Genomic DNA, 23,362 nt, shown 5'->3' on the forward strand with positions numbered 1-23,362 from the left:
AAAAGAAAAGATAATTTCAGATGGGAATCCAAGGTCACATGTTGCAGTGGAGGTGAGGTGGCGGTGTGGTAGCCCGTATTGGTCGGTATAGGGAGAAGTACAACTTCACTGGGGAGTTTGAGAATTCTTGTGGGTGATAATTTCATTCACCACATGCTATCATTTTACAAATTCAAAATCTAATCATGAGAAACCTCAAACTACAAGTATCTGTACAAAGAAATATCATCAGGTAATAGTTTAGCAAATTAGTTTCATAAGATAATGGTCTCGTAAATTAGTTCTACTTTTCTTAAACTAAATGCACTATATTTACGAGATATGGCACGCTATGATATCGAAAGCGTTCCAAAGCAGCAAACAGACATGGTTTAGTTAAAGGAGACGGCCCGATGAGTCACCACTAGTCTGTGGTCTTGGTAATGTTTTTATTTCAACACAACCCAGATTCAGAGTTACATAAACGTTTTTCAACGATAAATACCGAGGCCAATTCACTTTGCACTATCGTGCAAAACTGTGTAAATGTAAAATATCAAGTTTATTCTTATAATCTCACTTGTTTTACGCTGACATGTTCAGATATGAAACAATATATGCACCAAGCGTTACTATCCTAATCTTACACTTGCCCATCATATGCTTTCTACAGATCCATAAATGCCACATACGGATCCATTTGTTTCTTTGCGTATTTCTCAAGTACAATCTTTAAGGCAAACACCTGATCCACACATCCTCAACCACTTACACTCATGACTGTCTCTGTGAAATGAGGATGCGAGATGTGGACTTTCTTCGTCTGTTCCCGACGCTAACACAAGAAACGGAGGCCAGGTATGACGGAAACAATATATATTCTATTTCTTCGTCTATTCCTGGCGCTACCTCCCTATTGCGGGGAAATGGCATATATATACAGGGTTTTTCTTGTCTAAATTACCAATGATAACGTCACTCACGGAAAGAGGCAACAATTTCACAGCTATCATCTGTTACTCAAGAGTTCGTATCTGGAAACTGACAACTGATCTGGTGCATGACGGTAAACCCATCGATATGAAAGCCTGTCCTTTGACTTTGGCCTTTAATAAAGGGCCAGGTCAAAGGTCTCCCTATTATACACCGAAAAGGCTAAGGTAGTCTTCACTGGCCCTTAAGTGGACGAAAAGTCGAAGACCTACATTTTACTGCAAGCAAATAAAATGTCATGGTCTAGATTCTACAATGCGCCGGCACAATATATGCTATTCACCTTGAAGATCCTGGAATACCTTGTCCTAAATCTGCACAAAGAAAAGAAATTTTGAAACTGGTGCGGCGGGCACGGTACATTATTCTCACACTGGCAGAACAAAATTTTCCTTCATGATGAGTGTAAGACTTAAAACAAATAAGACCCACAACTATTATATCAGCAAGTGCTCTCTCTCTCTCTCTCATATATATATATATATATATATATATATATATATATATATATATATATATATATATATATATATATATATATATATATATTGTGTGTGTGATGGCATAAGGTGCAACTTCAAAATCAGGTCGATCCCTCACCAAAGACGATACTTTCGTCTGCGTCAGGTCTGCCGGGGTGTAAACCCCAGCACCCTTGTTCAATGTAAAGGGCAAGGCGGATTTTGACCTCAGAAGCATGACGATACGGCCCTTTGCTGAAAATGGGCAGGTCTGTAACCGGACCCTAAGGGATATTCTTAAAGTTCTTACCCGTCGTGTTGAACTTTTGAACAGTTATTCTTACAGATCGTACAGCTGTAATCAAGGACCCCCAAGCCCAGTCAAAGTATCGGCAGAATGTAAGCCAAATTCAGACTGACTGTCAGTATCAAAAGTCGAGGGAGTTACTTATATCATTCAGACAATTTTTTGAGGATGACAACCTGAGAAAGGTGTCATATGTAATAAAAAGATAAAAAAGTAAAAATCTGGAAAGTATAGGCACCAATGTGAAGTTATGAACTCGAACACCTAACGTTTTCTATTGCCAAACACACTACAACACCATTTCTTTCACTTTAATTAAGGTCTTCATTCGTTGAGATATACATAGATATACAAAGCATCCTAATGCCACGATGGGTAAAGTGTAAATGGCTAAGGGTAGATGGAGGCAAATACAGGGCGTTCAGTGGGTACTAGCCAAAGGCATAAGAAAGTAACAGGTGGGTATGGCATTAATAACACTGATATAATATAAGCAAGTAACAACGGACAGCCATATACAAATTTCTGAATTCATTTGACTACACGTACAAAAACTATAAAGGGATTGAGGACATTTCACTTTAAGTACACTATGTACAATGTTTAGGGTACACCAATTATATAATGTGTTACATAATACATTACGATGCTACGGTTATATATATATGTATATATATATATATATATATATATATATATATATATATATATATATATATAGAAAGATAGATAGATCAAAACGTGCTACAACTAAAATGAGAAACTGCGTAAACATCCTTAGTCCGAATATGTTCACTCACAGCAAATTATACGAATCCCACTGAACCTCACGAACTACCGGAACAAATATCAGTGAATCATCCCAGATCTGCCGACTTCCATGAAATAAGTAAGCCTACTGACTGCACCGTCTTAAATTTAAGGCCAATTATTATAAAAGCAACCTAGCCTGAATGCAGGGGCTGGAGGAAGCCTCGTTTCGTACGTCACTTGTTTCATTAATTTCGGGTGACTGATGTCTCGGTGAACACTGGTACATACTGCTGCTTTCGTTAATGTCCTTATTTTTATATATACCTCACTCATATATATCGCTGAAAGTAAAGCTGAATTTCTGGTTTTCACTTAAGCACTATTATTTTCGGCATGGCGAGTTATGTTTATCCTGTTTGGTTCACATGTTTTGTGTACGATAAATCACTTCAAAGTTTGTTTTTGAAGTTTGTTTTGGGGAACGAAGTTTACAAACACTTCGAGTGTGGTGTGTATGTGTCCTTTAGTACAAATTACTCATTTGTACAGTTAAGTGAGGGAGTTCTACTGTCTTGAACTTCCTCTATATAAAAGAAGTTTTTAAACTTCTGCATACTGTCTAAAGTCACAATCAACCACCACACACTATATAAGTGCATCTTCATGTTCTATAAATAGTTTCTTGCATAATTTCATGGTATGGTCTCTAGTTGTTCAATCCCTGCATCTTTTGAAGTGTGTGTGTGTTTACCTAACTGTTCATTAAGGGGAGAAATCTTTATGCATCTGGCCCCATCTCTTGAACCTTCTCTACTGACATACAACGTCTTAAACTTATGTATGCTGTCTGTATTCAGATATTCATGGCTCAGCTTCTATTCATCCACTACACTTATAGTATACAAGGACTTCTTTGAATATGTTCAAACAAGTCTCTTCCCTAGTTTCATGTTATAGCCTCTATTTAATCTGCATCTTTCTCAGAACTATTTGCTGTCCATATCAACCTGGTGGAGAATGTAAAGGAAGTGATCAAATCAAACGATATTCTTCTCTCTACGTATGCGTAGGTAAAGATCCTATAGATCAGTACAAGGGCAGGATATCTGCTATCATCATAAGTGTGCAAGGGGTATCATAAGTACATGAGGGGCCAGGATTTGGGTTCCGTACTAGCATGTGTGGACGACGGGCCGGTTGTGTTATCATCATATATATGGGTATGGGAAGACATAATCCTAGTACCATCATATGTGGAAGAGGGGCAGGATATGTGGTCCTCATATGTAGGTAAGGGGCAGGACATGTGATGTGCCATCACATGTGGGTGAAGGGCAGAATATGTTCTCTGTGACATATCTGGGTGATGAGAAGGATATGTTCTCTATGCCACCATAAATGGGTGAGACAGAATATGTGCTCTTCCATTATATGTGGAAGAACCGGCAGGATATGGGCTCTATGCCATCATATGTAGGTGGAAGGGGCAGGATGTGCTGTGCCATCATTTGTGTGATATGGAGCCGGTTATGTGCTGTCATCATATGTGGGTGCGCGGGGGGGGGGGGGGACAGGATGTGATGTGCCATCAAATATACGTAGGTAAGGGATCAAGATATGAGTTCCATACAATCACATGTGGGTGAAGAATCTACATAAAAGTTCCATACGCCAACATATGTAGGTAAGGGGGGTAGGATAAGAGTTCTGTGCCTTAAGTGGGTTTGGGGGCAGGATATGTAATTTATGCCATCATATGAAGGGTAGGTGGCAGAATATAGGTTTAATGCTATCATATAAGGATCAAAGGGCAGAAAATAGGTTCTGTGTTGTCAAATGTAGGTGAAGGGGCAGTTTATATGTTTAATGCATCATATGTGGGTGAGGTGGGAGGATATAGGATTTATGGTATCCTATGTGGATAAGGGAGGCATGATATGGGTTCTACGCCATCATATGTGGGTTAGTGGACAGGAAGTGAATTGCATGTGTCAGCCGCCAGGGCGACCCCACACCTCCACCCACCTACCTGCTGTGTCAGGAGTGGGTCGATCTGGGGCATCTCCAGCTCCTTGAAGGGCTGGGGCGCTATTCCTTCATATTCCTTCAGAATCACCGTTTCTTCCTTCACTACGAACACTTCAGGATACTTTACAAGGAAGTCCCGGAACTCCTTCACATGTTGTCCTGAAACATGACGCACTTCCGGCGACGCCTGGGACCGATGTCCCAAAAGGGACTTAATCGGTACCTCAGTCCCGGCTCCATATTGTCGTAATTTACCCACAAAATAATCAACAGCTTCCTGGGCATAGTTCCGTTTCCCAAGCAGCTTGCCAGTGGGGTCATGTGGGTTGGAGATGCCATTGCTATAGTTCGTTACACTCACATAATCGTCATGCAGAGTAAAAAGGGACGGATACTGCTGCAGAAACTTCCTCAGGCCAGATTGTGAGCCACCAGCTATCTGACGCATCTCCTTGGTGAAGCCTTTAGTCCCGAACTGACAGCTTAGGTCATGCAACGTCCGCGGTTGACCCTTGTCCATAAGCCGGTCAAGGAAGAATAAAAGAGTAAGGTTCCTAACATGGTCGTAATCTTTAGTGTCCATATTAATTGAATTTAAATTAAAAAAATTTCAATACGCTTAGAAAAACTGAATTACCATGGATGCTTCCCACAAGCAGTTTTTCTTACGTCCCTCCCCTCCTCACTCCACAACCACACTGAGCCTCGCGCAGCGTCTGCCAACAGTTCTGATGATCCACTTCAACGGCATTTGATAAGTTGGACAAGAGGATTAATCATTCTTATTTCTGTTCCCTATTTATCTCATAAGATTTAACAGACTTTTTTACTAATGTGATTTCATTTTTAGACTATTATAAGATAATTTGTTATTTGATCTTTCCACCAAGTTTAACACAAATTGATATATTTTATTTTGTAATTCATAAGTCAATTTAAGATAATTCAAAGCATAACTAAAAAAACCTAAATAGTGGATAAAAAACATAAAGTAAAGATAACTCACAAATTCTATTTTACGTAAACAGTGATGCCAGATGGAGTCTACCTCATACAACAACGTTTACGCCACCTTAACAACTGACCCATCTTAACTTGGCAATATGAACTATGATATTTTCCCCCTGTTTCAGTCCCTTTTATGATAAAATACTTATTTACATGATCGATTATGATACTCAATTTCTACTAGAATACTTAAAATTAACAAAGTTGTAAATATCGAACATTTGGGAGAAATTTAATGAGCAAGATTGTGACTACTAAGAATTACAACCTTCCGTAGATTTTACCTGGAAGTGGTAAGATTTCGTACATTTTTTGTACATAGATATATTGATGAGTGATGATAACACTAGATCAACATTGATAAAATTTTATCGAGCTCGCCTTAATACGTTTGATCAATTCAAAGTTTAATCTCTGAGAATTCATTTTAGAAAAGCATATTGCTTACATTTCCCCATCTACTGAAAATGAATCTCATGTGTGTGTGTGTGTGATTGACGGCCCTACAATTTTTGCAATATCAAAACACTAAATTGTTAACCAAAAAGCATTAATTATCATACTTGTTTCATATTCATACTGGGTGCTTATATATTTGTAAGATCCCAGTGTGATGCTAAATATTTAGATGCTACACAAAAATAATTACGTTGGTTTACTCTCGTAGTTGGTATTAGTGACAGTTTGTTGACAAACTTGAGGAGAATCTGACTACCAAGGATAGTAACTCTACCGCCTTTTTTTTAATGGTGCTGCATGGCACCTTTTCTACTATACTTTTTTTTTTTGCCTTGGATGAAAAGCACACAAAGAAATGTTTTAGTAATCTCAAAGTATCACTGAAAATGGCTGTGTTCAGCTTTGCAGCGAAGTCAATAAAGCTGTTAATTTTTTTAGGAAATTAGATATGAATGTTGGCACTTTTTCCACACAAATGGATGAATTTCAAGAGCTCAGCAAACTTTCAGATAACGAATTGTTTGCATTTCTGTGAAGAAACTTTTATGGCGACGAAAAACATTTACAAATATTTCTGTTGCATCAAATTTCAGATAAGAATGGATTCAATTATCGCAGGAAATTCATTGGAAGACCTGACACTCCGTGTGCTAACCCAATTATTCAAGATATATGAACAAATGATTAAAACCATATACGTGCTATTCAGCAACTTTGATAAATAATGAACAACTTTTTCCATGATTCATAATGAGCGTGAAGATTGTGATAATCGGGATAAAAAATTCTGAATTCCTTTTTCAAAATATTGTTGACAATAACGTTACGTAAAGTAAGGAGCTGATACAGTGAATCACAACAGAATATGCCATTGGACGCGTTATTATAGCAAAACCCGAATAAATAAGTAAATAAGTTACCTTGAAGATCTCTTCATTTTCTGTTGATTTTGTTTTGTTTCTTCTCATGGACAGTAGATGGCAGCACGTGGCGGCCCAGACGGTCATCCTCCAGCAGTTAGGCGTCACACCTCTGGTGAGATGTGTGGGGAATCTTTCAGAACTGTCTTGTAGTTCCTGCAGGTGTCATCCTACTGAGACCTGGCCACGTCATAGAGGAGGTAGTTACTAACACAATAAGTATGGAACTGACGAATGGAAAGACTTTGTATTTTGTCAGGTTTATTGTGACATTGACCTTATACAGCAAACCGAATTAACTTGGTGGAAGACGTTCATGTGAGGAATTTGTGGATCACTTCACCCTTATAGCATGATACGACCCTTAAGCATGATGGTATGGCAGTATGTTGTATTGGTGACGTGATCATCATACCCAAAGTCGAAGTCCTGCATAAAGGGTCGTACGTCATGGTCATGGATCATACCGTCAATTCACAAGTTATACTATAGGTTATAGAGTTTGCTAAATTGTCATACCGTCTTCCTTAAGAATTATTCCACCTTGTTCAGGGTATTATAAATGGAAACCTGTTGAAGGTCCATTATCTTCATATATGTTTTTCAAATTTCATAATTTCCTTTGTGGTAAATGACAGAAATTGCAAAACCATAGCATACTACATGGTTGATGTCGGCTCATTAAAAATTCCCACAGCCACTTCTGGGTTTTGCCATTCAAAAAATGTTTCTAAATTTCATGTTCTTTGTTACTGTTGCACCCATGTAATTAAGCTGATCTTAAGTACGGTTGCCATATTCATATTTAATTGTTTTGATCACATTTTCCCTGGATCTACAAAACTTCCTTCTCACCAGTCTGTGGGGCTGTTGTAACATGTAGTATGCAGTATGCATACATATAGTATGCAGTAAGTATGCATGTAGTATGCAGTATGTAGTAAGGTGGTAAGTGGTTTTGAACTCATTCTCCTGTTACAAAATTCGGACTTCCAGCAAAATACATTTATGCTATCAGATTTTCTTTATTTCACAAAGTTAATGTAATAAGTTGTGTTGGGTAAAGTAAATAACCTAAAAAGGTATTCCAAATTTAAAAATCATTAGAATTTATTCTTCTACATGAAACATGTCTGATGTGAATTTCTTCAGCATTTCAATAAAAAGGCAGTACTTAAAATACAGCTTTATTCTAATCATTTGACCTTTTCTAATTGGGAAATCTTGGAAATCTCGTGCTACTGTGTAACTAGAAGTATAATAATTTTTAGGACAAGTACTGGAAATAAAAGTGGACTGTTTGAGATTTGGACGAAAATCTTCACAGTTTTTAAAAATAAAACTTTAAAGCAATATCCATAGATACAGCAAGTTTGGAAATGGTAGTTTGCTATTTTGTCATGACTGTTACATTTTCAGATCATCATGACCAAGCTAATGGAATGGTTAACTGGGGCAGTGGTCATCCTTGGCCCCTGGTCAGCGGTGGTCACCAACACTGTATGTAGTGAACCAAGTATTTATTCTGTTATACTCCTTAAAAAAAAATCCTCTATGGAAAGGGTTGATGAGGCATTGTTTGCTTAAGAATTTAACTGGTCCAGTTGTTTTGTGATATCAAAGTCCTTGGATAAGCTAATCCTTCATAGTTGTAAGTCTGACACCAGTGCTGTGTATTATTTGATTCTGTATTTATATTTTATCAAAATGTACTTGCAAATACTTATTTTATTGGAAAAACATCATTGGCACGTTTTGTTAAACGAGTAATTATACTTTTAAGAGAGATCATGTTTTTTGAAGCTACAGAAATATGGTTGACCTAAGAAGTGAAATAAGAAAGTTTGCATAATACAATAATTTTCATATATCTTCAACAAGCATTTTTTGTTGTTGTCAGCCTTTGTTGCCACCTTACAGGACCCTATAAAACCCATAGGATTTGAAAACCTTCCAGTTTCTGGGTTTTGTCTGGTTTCCAGAAAGAGTAAATTAAAAAATCCTATTCTGATCATAATAGATTACTACATGGGAAAAATTATTATCTGAAGGCCAGAATGAAATACCACTTGCTTGAAATGTCTTATTGAAATTTCGTTCACAGATATGACATAAAATTGCACAAAAAGTGCTAGTAATAAATGGTGTGCAATTCTAACAAAACCAGAATATGTCCCTGAGCCAACACCATTGTACACCGATTAGTTCAGGTTTGGTAGGACATATTGTAGTTACTAAGAAAAGTTATTTTGAAAATAAAACTAAATATTTTTATATCTTATCTCTATGGTAAAATTTTCCAGTGCGCAGCATTAATAAGGAAACTCACATAATTCAGTCAGTTATCATTCTGTTGGATGAATTTAAGTATCCCATATCTCGGGTTACAATTATTTCCTTATTCTTTATTAACATGATTATAGGTATCATTATCTTGAAAATCACTAATTTTTTTATTTTCTAACAATCACAATTTGCGGAATAAGTACTGTAGAATATCAGCTAAAAAGATGTTTGCTTGTGTAATGGTGTAATAACCAATTTTAATTAATTATGCTTTCTTTCTGTCTTCCAGATTCAGAATGAGTTTACAAAACAGTACTATTTGGAAATATTGTTGCTACCGTTTCTTTTGATTGCCCTATTTGGTGTGGTGTCAATTGCCATAATTGCTTATCGTGTCTACGCCTTTAATGACTGTCGTGAAGCAGCTGAGGAGTTGCAGAACCAGATTAAGGAAGCAAAGGCTGATTTAGAGAAAAAAGGTTTAAAGTTGGACTAGAAGTTAAATGTTAGACCTCTATTTTCATAATGTTACTAATAATTCAAAATGAATTACTAGATAGGTAATTCTGTGATATGATTCTTACAAAATGATCTACTCAATGAAAATTGCCTTCAGGGAAGTTTTGTTGAGCTTTCTTGGCGGACTCATTTTTTTTTAGTATAAATCAGTGAATTGAAAATGCAGCTCTAAGTATTATTGTTGAATCTGGATTATACTCAAGGATTGTGGATTTATGTGGTACTTTTGCATAATATGATTAATCAAGACTTTTTGCTTTAAAAGGACATATGTAGTGTACTAGTCTTAATAATTGAGAATGTGTATTTGTTCCCATGTAATATGTTGTTTGTTCATTTGAAAAAGAAAAAGACTGCAGCCTCATGATGTTTGAAATTGACTGTAATAGTTTGCAAACTCATTCTTTTGTTTATTCATTGTTATTTGTAAAATAAAACTTCTCTAACACCATGTTTTGTATAAAAGTGAAGCATTACTTCCACATCAAGTATAAAAGTACATGTGCACTATTAAATATGTGTCTGATTGTAAAGAAGGTAACTACTGCAAGTGAGGAAGAAATTATAAATTCAGAGTGGCTGGATTAAAAAACCTTACCTATGTTAACTTCTCTAGTCATATACTATGGCTTAACAGTAAGTGGAACAAGTACCGGTGAAGTACTACAGAGAATTGCCATCACTTCCCAGGAGCCTTGAACAAGTACTATCTGTGGCTCTCTAAAGAATTTGTGAGTTATTCTCATTATATGCTTTCACCTCTCCAAAAAGTTTTAAGTCACAATGCTCACACCTTTTCTCAGCTATCATGTATAATGCACCAAAATCTTCAGTATACCTAGAGCTTATCCCCCCTCACCCATGCTAAGGATTTTTTTTCAACTCCCATGGTTGCATTCATGGCCATGCACATTAACAAGTACATAAAACAATCCACCTCCACCAGTGTCCCTCCATTCAAACTTGCACTTCAACTAACCCGTCTCGACTGGTGACCCTAATAACCTTGCTTCTTTTCACATATAATCTCAACACTCCTTTTTTAACACTCCCAAACTAAGAAATTAGCTTCTGCAGTGTCTCATTCAAATCTGCCACCATCACTGCATCATCTGTAAACAATAATTGACATACCTCCAAGGTTTCTACCAACAACACTACAGACCTGTTCCTTGCTCCAAGACTCTCACATTCACCTCCCTAACCTGTCCATACACAGATTAAACAGCACTGGTGATGTCACACACCCTTGCCACAGACCCAGCTTCATCTGGAAACTCTCACCTTCTCTCTCTACTTACACTTATACCTTACTCTTGATAAAACTTCTTGCTGCTTCTCCCAGCTTTCCTCCCACACACCATAAATGTGTAACACCTTCCACAAAGCATCTCTACCTACCCTATCAAATACTTTCTCCAGACCCATTAATTTTATTTTTTATTTTTTTTTTTTAATTTTGCTTTGTCGCTGTCTCCTGCGTTTGCGAGGTAGCGCAAGGAAACAGATGAAAGAAATGGCCCAACCCACCCCCATACACATGTATATACATACACGTCCACACACGCAAATATACATACCTATACATCTCAATGTACACATATATATACACACACAGACACATACATATATACCCATGCACACAATTCACACTGTCTGCCTTTATTCATTCCCATCGCCACACATGGAATACCATCCCCCTCCCCCCTCGTGTGCGAGGTAGCGCTAGGAAAAGACAACAAAGGCCATATTCGTTCACACTCAGTCTCTAGCTGTCATGCAATAATGCCTGAAACCACAGCTCCCTTTCCACATCCAGGCCCCACACAACTTTCCATGGTTTACCCAGAGACGCTTCACATGCCCTGATTTAATCCACTGACAGCACGTCAACCCCAGTTACCACATCGATCCAATTCACTCTATTCCTTGCCCGCCTTTCACCCTCCTGCATGTTCAGGCCCCGATCACTCAAAATCTTTTTCACTCCATCATTCCATCTCCAATTTGGTCTCCCACTTCTCCTCATTCCCTCCACCTCCGACACATATATCCTCTTGGTCAATCTTTCCTCACTCATTCTCTCCATGTGCCCAAACCATTTATGCCCATTAATGCCATAAAAAATCCTTATTTCTCTATCTTTCTCATACAAATTCCTCAAAGCAAACACCAGATTCACATTTCCACTATGATGCCTGATACCACACTGTTCCTGCCTCGTCTGATGATCTCTGCATGCCACCAACGTCTCAATCACCACTTTCCTATACAACATACTATGCACACTCAACAAACTCATTCCTCCATAATTTCAATGCCTTTACATACATACAAAAGTACATACACACACATACAAATTTTTCCATGATCACTGTTTTCCATGTCAGCAAGGAAGTGACACTAGCAGATGAAGATGAGCCACATCCACTCGCATCCATTCTCTAGCTGTCACATTTACTGCACTGGAATCACAGCTCCCTATCCACAGCAAGGCTCCACAGACCATAATGTGGTTTACCCTGACACTACTCATGATCTGGTTCAGCATGTTGACCCTAGTATACATCATTCCAATTCAATCTATCTCAAGTATGTCCATCCAACTGCATGTTCAGGCCCCAGTTGCTCAAAATCTTCCACTCCATCCTTCCATCTCCAATTTGGTTCTCCTTGTTCCCTCCTTTTCTGACACATATATCCTCTTAGGCAACCTTTTCTCACTCACTTTCTCCATACATCCAAACCAATTCAGCACACCCTCTTCAGCTCTCAAACACACTCTCTTTTTATTTCCACCCCTCTCTGTTACCCTTTCATTACTTGATCGCTACCTCACTGATGCACGTGGGCAGTATATGTATATATGTGTGTATGAGTCTTTCTTCATCTGTTTCCTGGCGCTAGCTTGCTCATGCAAGAAATGGCAATCAAGTATAATGAATAAATAAATATGAATATGTATGCGTATGTACATGTAAGTACATATATATGTGTATATGAGTGGATGGGTCTTTCTTCGTCTGTTTCTTGGTGCATGTGATGGGTCTGTGGTAAACCATGGAAAGGTCTGTGGGGCCTCGTTGAGGATAGAGAGCTGTAGTTTCATTGCATTAAACATGACAGCTAGAAAAGGTATTTGCACAGATGTGGCCTTTCTTCATTTGTTCCTGGTGCTACCTCACTAATGCAGGTTTTTTAATTATGAGAAAGAGAAAAAGGAAATATATATATAAATGTATTTTATTTCATTTATTATACTTTGCTGCTGTCTCCTGCATTTGTGAGGTAGCGCAAGAATGACGAAAGAATGGCCCAACCCACCCACATACACATGTGTATACATAAATGCCTACACATGCACATATACATACCTTTACATTTCAATGTATACATGCACAGACATATACATACATACACATGTACATATTCATACTTGCTGCCTTCATCCATTCCCGTTGTAACCCCGCCACACATGAAATGGCACCCCCCTCCCCCCACGTACGCGCGAGGTAGCACTAAGAAAAGATTGACAAAGAAGATACGTGTGTCAGAGGTAGAGGGAATGAGGAGAAGTGGGAGACCAAATTGGTGGTGGAAGGATGGAATGAAAAAGATTTTGAAAAATTGGGCCCTGAACATGCAGGAGGGTGAAAGGCGTGCAAGGAATAGAGTGAACTGGAACGATGTGGTATACCAGAGTTGATGTGCTGCTAATGGATTGAGCCAGGGCACGGAAAGTTTTGTTGGGGCCTGGATGGGGAAAGGGAGCTGTGGTTTCAGTGCATTACATATGACAGCTAGAGACAGTGTGAACAAATGTGGCCTTTGTTGTCTTTTCCTAACCCTACTTTGCGCAGGGGGAGTGGGGTTCCATTTCATGTTTGGTAGGGTGGCGATGGGAATGGATGAAGGCAGCAAGTATGAATATGTACGTGTATATATGTGTAAGTCTGTGTATGTATATGGATGTATACGTTGAAATGTATAGGTATGTATATGTGCATGTTTGGGCGTTTATGGATATACATGTGTATGTGGGTGGGTTGGGCCATTCTTTCGTCTGTTTCCTTGCGCTACCTTGCTAACATGGGAGACAGTGACTAAGTATAGTAAAATAATAATGAATATACAATATTCATATTATACTTAATCGCTGTTTCCCGTGTCAGCGAGGTAGCGCAAGGAAACAGACAAAGAATGGCCCAACCACTCATATATATATAAATAAATGCTCATACATGCACATATACCTACAAAGACATATACATATATACACGTGTACATATTCATACTTGCTACCTTCATCCATTCCTGTCGCCACCCCGCCACACAGGAAATAGCATCCCCCCCTTCAGTGAGGTAACGCCAGGAAAAGACAAACAGGTCACATTCGTTCACACCCAGTCTATATACGTTAATGGACTCAGCCTGCATGAGGTTACACCATAAGAGAAAAGTCATCTTCAGTGAGGCTTTATCACACGGAGTAAAGTCTTGTGAAATAACTTCTCACTCTAAAATTTAAAGTCCATCATTTTCTTGCTACTTGAAATAGTGCAGCCTTGAAGCAACAGCTCATGGAAAATTCTTGGATCAAAGGAAGACATGACCTCATTCGTTCACATCCACTCTTTACCTGCTGTATACTGCATCAAAACCACATCCTCCATCCACAACCAGGCCCACAGACCTTTCCATGGTTTCCCCTGACTGGTTCAGTTTACTGACAGCAATTCACCCACTACAAACTAGGGAGTGGATGCGAGTGAATGAGGCTGTTTCTAAGTCTATTCCTTGTGCTATCCCACTAATGAGGGTATGGTGAACTAGTATGAAAATAAAAATTACACTAACTGTTTTAATTCAGCCAAAAGGGCAATATTCTCTAATGTTGTCTCTTTTCTTACATACTGAATAAGGCGACAGTTGAATCCTTGCTCCTGTAAATACTTTACCCGACCATAATCTAACAACTGTTTTGCCTTTCTTCCTAATTCCTCTCGATACTTTGCTGACAAACTTAAACGTGTGTAGCGACTGAAAGAAAAGTAATATGGTTAAGTGATTAACAAAATATTGGATTTACAACTCACAATACCTTGTTAAGCAAAAAAATGTAGATTTTTGAATTTAAATATGAAATTACAAAGATACTACATTATGAGTCATTCGATGATAAACTATTTTGTAAGCCCCATCCTAGTTATAAAATAAAGTATGACATACTTAATCTCAATACTATTAAATCAATGAATATTTGTAGATTTTCTGTCGAAGACTCAGAATGACTTGAAGAAGGCAGGAGATCAGCAGATTTGGCCAACACACATAAGTATATGAATGTGGAAAGTGTAAATTTCAAATGAAGAATCTCATGGTACTGTCATCCACCAACAGCTGACTTCAATAATTATGCATGCTGATGAAGCACTACTTTGTGATATGTTAGTGTCAAACCCAATACAATCTTCCAGCTACTGCAGTTTTTCACCTTCACTCTCTCTCAACTCTTTCCTCACATTAATAAACCATCAATGGGAATCTATTAGTTCAAGCAAAAGGCACCTGTTCCAATTTAAATGTAACCAAAAGATGTAAAATTCTTTAACCAATATTTTATTATATTAAACATTTTGCAATCAGCTTAGAATGCAATTCCCAACCCTATCCCCTCAATATGCATAGTGCAAATTTCAACTCTACCCAATGAAACAATATGCATCACAGCAGTTTTAGCATTTTTGATTGTGGAAGAACTGAGAATCACTCTACTTTATATGTGCTGTATGGAGAATCAAAACCATTATTTTTGGGGGGAACCTACCACTTGCCCAAATTGAATGGGGCCGTGAATGAGCATCCTGTATCCTGCCCTGTCAGGATCTCATAGTTGTCAGGGTCTGGATAATGCAACATGTGTAACAGGCCAGTGAAACAATAAATGTTGTGCCTCCATCCTAATGCAATTTAAAGAAGTAACTAAGGAGTTTGTAGGGACACTAAATCATAGCCCTTCTATAATGCATGCAGTGTTTCAACAAATGTATTTGAAAGATGCACAACAGTCATCTGTACGTATAATTTGCATATAATGGCAATTACTGTAAAAAATGAAATCAAGATAAACATACTTTTCCTGAAGCTGCTTATCCTGTGATGCTTTACTTTCGTAAGCTTCTGACTTGAGTGCTGATATGTCAGTGGCCTGTTCTGCCACATTTTTTTCAAAACCATTCTCACTTTCTCGGAGATCACTCTCATTGTCACCCGAGCCTTCTCTGCTTGGTATGTCTTTAGAGTTGCAAGTTGCCCAGCTAGTAAGAGCTGTTAGTGTGTAAAACTCAGAAGGGGAGAATCCTGAATCCTGAAATGCTAAGTTAATCAAAATTTTATTCAAATTATGAAGAGACACAATTACGTGAAGATAAACCATAAAAGAAAATTTAACCTTAGGTTATATTAAAGTTTCATAGAGATGTCTCAATCAGAGCATACCTAGCATACCTAAAGTCCAATGTATGCAGACTGTTTACATAAACAAGTTACAAATCTTTAAGCTGTATAAAGTCCTTGGCTTGTATATATAAAACCAATCATTTTCTACATATAAAGCCTGTTACCTAAAGTCCAATGTATGCAGACTGTTTACATAAACAAGTTACAAATCTTTAAGCTGTATAAAGTCCTTGGCTTGTATATATAAAACCAATCATTTTCTACATATAAAGCCTGTATATCATCCCAGCACTTTTTTTCTGCTCCTCTTGTATATTGTCATCATCTTCCATGTGGATTCGTTTAAATGCAACTTATTAGCCTTTCAATATCCTTTATTTCTATATTGCACTAATGAGGAACTTCTAACTCACCTCATTATATCATCCATATTTTCCTAATTTTGTTTATCACACTGAAACATGATTTCTAACTTGTACCATAATCTCAAAATTCAGTTTCTTATTCAAAAATATGCAAACAATTTTCAAACTATGATAAATAAGCTTACCTGAAGGAAAGATACTCCAGAGTAAGCTCCCCAGGTACATCGGTGGTGACAGCAAAGAGCCAGTATTATGCCAGCCACGACTGGCTGAGACATCCTTGATAAGCAATGCAGAGTTAAATCTGGCAAAAACAAAAGACAGTTTGTCCCCAGTTAATTTGATAACAGCCCTTAAAACCACAACTTGGTGCAAGGCCTGTAAACAGATCATAATTATTCTAAAGGTACTGTTTAGCTCATGTAAATATCCATCTGGAGGTGTTTATGGGTTAAAGGGAGAAAGGTTTTGATGTTATATGGTCATAACAAGAAAATGGAAACTAGGAATCAGCAGGAGAGTTTATCAGAGTTATGTCTAATGGTTTTAAACTAACAGCAAATAAAGGTAGCACGGCAGCTGTGTGAAACCAATGGAAAAGAAATATACAAGAAAGGTGTCACTTACCAGTAGCACTGCCACACAGATGCTTGCCAAGGCCTACAATACGACTAAAGGTGTTAAGGCCCAATACACCTTCCAAAGTTAGGTGCTGAATGTCCACACGTAAACGATGAACAGATAACTCTTCACTGTTAATCAAAGAGATCAGAAGCAATTTTTATAATTATACTGTGGAGAATTAATGTATTTTTGTTAAAAAAAAATGATATACTTTCTGCCATGAAGTGGAACTATGTTTGACATTTGGATTTACATGAAGTGTAGCATCTGTTTTAGTACAATTTTCTTTAACATCCTGGAACATATTATAGGGCACACAATATCAGATCATAATAATTTCCTAATCTTGTGCTAGGGATCACTGTTATATTTTTTTGCAAAAGTAACCAAAATTCTTTGCTTCTTCAAAAATCTTTTCATATACATACACTACATTTCAAATTAAATATATCTATGAGTAGCATGAGTAACCATTTAAAAGCTTCCTTATATTTGTCCAATAGGTAAGTTAATACATCTTAAGCAACACTACCAACATACAATTCAGATGGACTTCCAAAAGCAGCACTTTATAAACATTTTAAAAATCAAGCATGCTAGTTTGTCAAACAAGAGAACTAAAAGCTTTATATCCAAATGTGCATTATACTTGCTTCATTAGAAAACAAAAAAAGGAATAAGAAATTTAATACTTACTTGTACCTTAGCTTAGCATCAAACTTGTACCTCTGGGCACCTTTGTCCACCAACACAAACAGAGCTTTGCTGATGTCTGTCACAGCCTCTGTTAACCAGTTTGTCAACTGACCTGGAAAACTGTTCCTCTTAAGTGAAGGTGACCAGTTGCAAACATATTGATATTCTTAATTCAGTGAACTTGACTATCCAAACACCATGAGAAATCTTTGTGCATAATGGAATCTTGTTGATATTAGAAATACTTTCTAATCCTGCAGTATGTTTTCATACACACATGATTTTTTTCACAAATTATGATAGTAATGCTTTACAATCTTCATCAACCAAGCATAAACATTTATCATGTATACTTAACCCTTTCCCTTAGACAGTCTTAATATCCACTTGCATGCAAAATATTTTCAAATATTCTAAAGACATATTTCCATATGTCTCTTATAACAATCAAGAAGATAATCTAGTAGAACATAAAATGATATACAGCCTAACCTAATGAAGCACAGATGATGTGTTCTCCACACCCTTTAACTTCCACTGTCTACAATTAGGTGCATGAGATAGTCCAGGAGCACTCAAGTATATGTAATGAGACGTGTGGCATTTTTGGAAGTGTTTCTGTCACAAAAAATTAAATTCCTAAGGGTTTCTACAAAAATATCTATTATCTTGCAAGAGTGCCATACCTTCACAAATTCATTATGTGAGGGTGCAGATACTGTTCAGGCCTCCTTAACATTTCCACAAAGACTGACAAATGAAGGGAAAAGTTTAGCTTGTAGCAATTGGTACCAATGTGTAGGATGCTACAACAGCACTAGCAATGATGAATGTATATTTTGCCATGAGACAGAGACAGCCAATTGAAGAATTTTATCTATATACCAACACTGCAGTGAACAGAAAAAAAAATACCAGGGTATCTATGCCCAGCTGTAATGAATGGACTAAAGTGAAATTTCAAAGTATTCAAAGAATACAATGCCTTTCCCTGAGTGTATGTAAACATAAAACTTGAAAATGTCTACCTTTTGTTAGCTATTTTTTGGATAATCTACTTTGTTTCTGTATGACAGAGATGAACTTCCTAAGTCTATACATCTACAAAGTCTTTAAATTGCTATTTTACTATAATTTTAAACAGATTTTGCAAAATCACTTGAATCTGCGGGTGCAACCTCCATCCATAATGATGCTTCACAGTTTTGCAAAAGGAACATTAAAAAATTTGAGTACAGACTCTCAGAACAGCATTAATGCCTCACAACAGTGACATTTGAAAAAAAAAAAATCATTTTCAATTTATCATGCATCTGGTCCCTCCTTAAAGTTGAAGATTTGTTCTAGGAAATCCCAGCTGAATGGAAACACTAGATGACAGATAACATCTGACTATATGATTCAACCTAATTTTCAAATGAAAAGAAGTCTAATACACACAAAAACATGCAGTGCACTACAGGTACATTATCAAACTAAATACAGTATGTAGCAAAAGAATATAGCTTGAAAGAGTAAAATAACTCAAGAAATAACACTTACATGAAGTTGCCCAGAACTGGTGGATGGAGGCTCTGGCAATATCAACACATGTTGACCAGCACCAAAATGCCACAAAATGTCTAACTTTACCTCCAATTTGATAGTTTCCCTGCTCCTCTTCTGCCTAGAAGCACAAGACTTACTGGGTGATTTCCACTCGTGGAACGTACAGGAGGTTATAATGTTATATAACAGTAAACAACACAGGTTGTGTTTCACTGGCAACAGGGATACAGCCAATTTCTCATCAGAGTGATTGCTTGCTACTGCCTTTTTTGGTGTTTTTGTTCATTATTTAACTCATTTCTTCATACAGTCACGTAAATGATCCTGCACATTCCTTAGTGGCAATGTCATATCCCAGCAAATGGTCACTGGCAATGATTAACTGTATAGCAATATTGCCAGATATTGTTGCAAAGTTCTTGAACTTTATAAATCTTATGTGTCTACATCATTCAATTCATCTTTTTTTGAGCACTGCACAAGCAGATCGCCACTTAAAAGGGTCACTGGGTAGCTAGGACTAGATATGCAAGATATTCTTTTCCTTCAATACTGAAATATTTCAAGATACAATAGTTTTTGTCATGATGCACTTCATGACGATGTTAAAGGTAATCAATTTCAGATTCATCAGCACTGGCACAATTCATCTAGATTTGTATTCCACTTGCTAGTGAGTTTGTAAATAAAAATTTTGTGATCCAAATTTGCACTCTTACCACAGTAATCTGGCTTTACCTGCATTTGCATTTATTTATTTATTGTACTTGATTGCCATTTCCTAAGTTAGCGAAAATTATTGAGGAAGAAGGTTGCATACCTCAACATGTGTTTACAGCCAATGAGACTAGCTTCTTTCAAAAAAGATTACCAAGCAGGACATTCACTAGCAATGAAGAAACTGACAAATCCAGGATTTAAGGCCACCAAAGACTGCTTGAAGCTTTTACTTGAAGAGAATGACAAAGAAGAATTTAAGCATAAACAAGCTGTTGTTAGTGTTTCAATAAATCCTTGGGCTATGTACAGTCTGCATCACCTGTGATTTGGCAACAGTAGATGAATCATAATCTAGAGGGTGATAAAGACAGAAAATCACTTCTCCCCATCTCTGCACTACTTACGATGTGACAATAATCACTGAATCAGATAATTCAGATGCTGACAAGGTCAAGTCTAGTTCATCCCCATCCACCTTCCAACATTCAGCCTATCCCATCCCTGCAGCATCTTAAGCCCCTCACCACTACCTTTTGCATTACCTTTCTTAAAAAAGTAATCATTAAACATTGTTTAAATTACATCAAAACAGTGTGCTATACTAGTGGAAACATCTCATGCATGCCAACTGTACCTCTAACATACCTCTACCGGCACCAAACTCTACAAAGCAGGTTGGTGTGGTGGATGTGTTCAATAGCCCGGTCCATTCTAGATGACCAAGGATTGAGGAATTCTGGCTCAGGTGTCGCACCACACTTGGGCCATTGACAAGGGTTGCTATTTCTTTCTCCAAGGTAGGATGACTCAAGATGGATTCTTCTATGTCACCAATATGTTCTAGGGCGAGAATATTATAAGTAAACAGAATCAATTAAAGATCAGAAGATAAGATTCCTGGACCTGAGCATGTGTACAACCAGTCTATATTTTCACTATAATCCAGTCTGGCTGTGTGTCACACTCAAAACAATCTTCAGTCCAGTAAGATATCCTCCCTCTTGCAATCCCCAGTACTTTCTATAAACTTTAATCTTTATATACTTGATATTGCATCTGCTGAGGTTATGCAATTCATTTTATATTTCCAGAGCTCCATACATTACAATGCAAAGATTGAGTTGATACATAAACCTTTTATTTTTCCTAGCTCCTATCAGACCAGACCTTGATGCAAGTGCCTAAGAACCCCAAGGGTGAAAAAAAATATGTTTTCAGAGTTTATGTCAGGTCTCTAAAATCATTGTACATAGAAATATATATAATTTGTTTATGGACAGGGTTGTTAGGGAGGTGAATGCAAAAGTTTTGGAGAGAGGGGCAAGTATGCAGTCTGTTGTGGATGAGAGGGCTTGGGAAGCGAGTCAGTTGTTGTTCGCTGATGATACAGCGCTGGTGGCTGATTCAGGTGAGAAACTGCAGAAGTTGGAGAATGAATTTGGTAAAGTGTGTGAAAGAAGAAAGCTGAGAGTAAATATGAATATGAGCAAGGTTATTAGGTACAGTAGGGTTGAGGGACAAGTTAATTGGGAGGTAAGTTTGAATGAAGAAAAACTGGAGGAAATGAAGTGTTTTAGATATCCAGGAGTAGATTTGGCAGCAGATGGAACTATGCAAGCGGAAGTGAGTCAAAGGGTGGGGGAGGGGGCAAAGGTTCTGGGAGCGTTGAAGAATGTGTAGAAGGCCAGAACATTATCTCGGAGAGCAAAGATGGGCATGTTTGAACGAACAGTGGTTCCAACAATGTTATATGGTTGCGAGGCATGGGCTATAAATAGGGTTGTGCAGAGGAGGGTGGATGTGTTGGATGTGAAATGTTTGAGGACAATATGTGGTGTGAGGTGGTTTGATTAAGTAATGAAAGGGTAAGTGGTAATAAAAAGTGTGTGATTGAGAAAGCAGAAGAGAGTGTATTGAAATGGTTTGGTCACATGCGCTACCTCGAACACATTTAGGGGAGGGGGTTGTCATTTCATGTGTGGCGGGGTGGCAACGGAAATGAATAAGGGCAGACAGTATGAATTATGTACATGTGTATATATGTATATGTCTGAGTGTGTATATATGTATACACTGAGATGTATAGGTATGTATATGTGAGTGCGTGGACGTGTATGTATATACATGTGTATGTGGGTGGGTTGGGCCATTCTTTTGTCTCTTTTGTCTGTTTCCTTGCGCTACCTCGCTAACACGGGAGACAGCAACAAAGCAAAATAATAATAATAATAATAATAATAATAATAATAATAATAATAATAATAATAATGTATATATATATATATATATATATATATATATATATATATATATATATATATATATATATATATATTTTTTGCTTTGTCGCTGTCTCCCACGTTTGCAAGGTATATATATATATATATATATATATATATATATATATATATATATATATATATATATATATATATATATATATATATATATATATGCCTTACAAAAATATATATATATATATATATATATATATATATATATATATATATATATATATATATATATATATATGCCTTACAAAAATATATATATATATATATATATATATATATATATATATATATATATATATATATATATATATATATATATTTCTTTTTTTCTTTCAAACTGTTCGCCATTTCCCGCATTAGCGAGATAGCGTTAAGAACAGAGGACTGGGCCTTTGAGGGAATACCCTCACCTGGCCCAATTCTCTGTTCCTTCTTTTGGAAAAAAAAAAAATAAAAAAAAAAAAAAAAAAAAAACGCAAGGAAACAGACGAAAGAAATGGCCCAACCCACCCCCATACACATGTATATACATACGTCCACACACGCAAATATACATACCTACACAGCTTTCCATGGTTTACCCCAGACGCTTCACATGCCCTGATTCAATCCACTGACAGCACGTCAACCCCGGTATACCACATCGATCCAATTCACTCTATTCCTTGCCCTCCTTTCACCCTCCTGCATGTTCAGGCCCCGATCACACAAAATCTTTTTCACTCCATCTTTCCCCCTCCAATTTGGTCTCCCACTTCTCCTCGTTCCCTCCACCTCCGACACATATATCCTCTTGGTCAATCTTTCCTCACTCATTCTCTCCATGTGCCCAAACCATTTCAAAACACCCTCTTCTCTCTCTCAACCACGCTCTTTTTATTTCCACACATCTCTCTTACCCTTACGTTACTTACTCGATCAAACCACCTCACACCACACACTG

General features: G+C 37.2%; 3 protein-coding genes across 10 annotated transcripts in view; 1 reads left to right on the top strand and 2 right to left on the bottom strand.

Moving 5' to 3' along the window:
- Positions 1 to 5,216, bottom strand: part of egl (Egl_like_exo domain-containing protein) — a 120,631-nt gene extending 115,415 nt beyond the window's left edge. The window contains exon 1 of the mRNA XM_071687507.1: positions 4,523 to 5,216. Coding sequence (XP_071543608.1) covers positions 4,523 to 5,104 — 582 coding nt within the window. The 5' untranslated portion in view covers positions 5,105 to 5,216. The remainder of the gene's footprint in view (positions 1 to 4,522) is intronic.
- Positions 5,217 to 6,962: 1,746 nt separating this feature from the next.
- On the top strand, positions 6,963 to 10,164 carry Dpm3 (Dolichyl-phosphate mannosyltransferase subunit 3). 4 transcript variants are annotated; one of them, XM_071687513.1, is made up of 3 exons: positions 6,963 to 7,108; positions 8,328 to 8,408; positions 9,484 to 10,164. In XM_071687513.1, exons 2-3 carry the CDS (start codon positions 8,334 to 8,336, stop codon positions 9,688 to 9,690), a joined length of 282 nt encoding a protein of 93 aa, XP_071543614.1. In that variant the 5' UTR covers positions 6,963 to 7,108; positions 8,328 to 8,333; the 3' UTR covers positions 9,691 to 10,164. The 4 variants fall into 4 exon arrangements, with proteins under 4 accessions (XP_071543614.1, XP_071543616.1, XP_071543615.1 ...); XM_071687515.1 differs by having other exon boundaries at positions 6,971 to 7,023; XM_071687514.1 differs by having other exon boundaries at positions 7,079 to 7,123.
- The window catches only part of LOC139762522 (tRNA:m(4)X modification enzyme TRM13 homolog), a 28,749-nt gene continuing 12,602 nt past the window's right edge, over positions 7,216 to 23,362 (bottom strand). For 3 of the 5 annotated variants that reach the window (XM_071687508.1, XM_071687509.1, XM_071687510.1), the window contains exons 5-10: positions 20,771 to 20,965; positions 17,858 to 17,969; positions 17,165 to 17,289; positions 16,723 to 16,841; positions 15,848 to 16,080; positions 10,020 to 14,753 (exon numbers count right to left, since the gene is read on the bottom strand). In XM_071687508.1, coding sequence (XP_071543609.1) covers positions 14,561 to 14,753; positions 15,848 to 16,080; positions 16,723 to 16,841; positions 17,165 to 17,289; positions 17,858 to 17,969; positions 20,771 to 20,965 — 977 coding nt within the window. In that variant the 3' untranslated portion in view covers positions 10,020 to 14,560. Of the gene's footprint in view, positions 7,338 to 10,019; positions 16,081 to 16,722; positions 16,842 to 17,164; positions 17,290 to 17,857; positions 17,970 to 20,770; positions 20,966 to 23,362 lie in introns of those variants that run through there. The other 2 variants (XM_071687511.1, XM_071687512.1) reach the window with 2 other exon arrangements.

The sequence above is a fragment of the Panulirus ornatus genome, chromosome 43 (genome assembly GCF_036320965.1).
Source record: "Panulirus ornatus isolate Po-2019 chromosome 43, ASM3632096v1, whole genome shotgun sequence".
NCBI classification, from domain to species: Eukaryota; Metazoa; Arthropoda; class Malacostraca; order Decapoda; family Palinuridae; genus Panulirus; species Panulirus ornatus.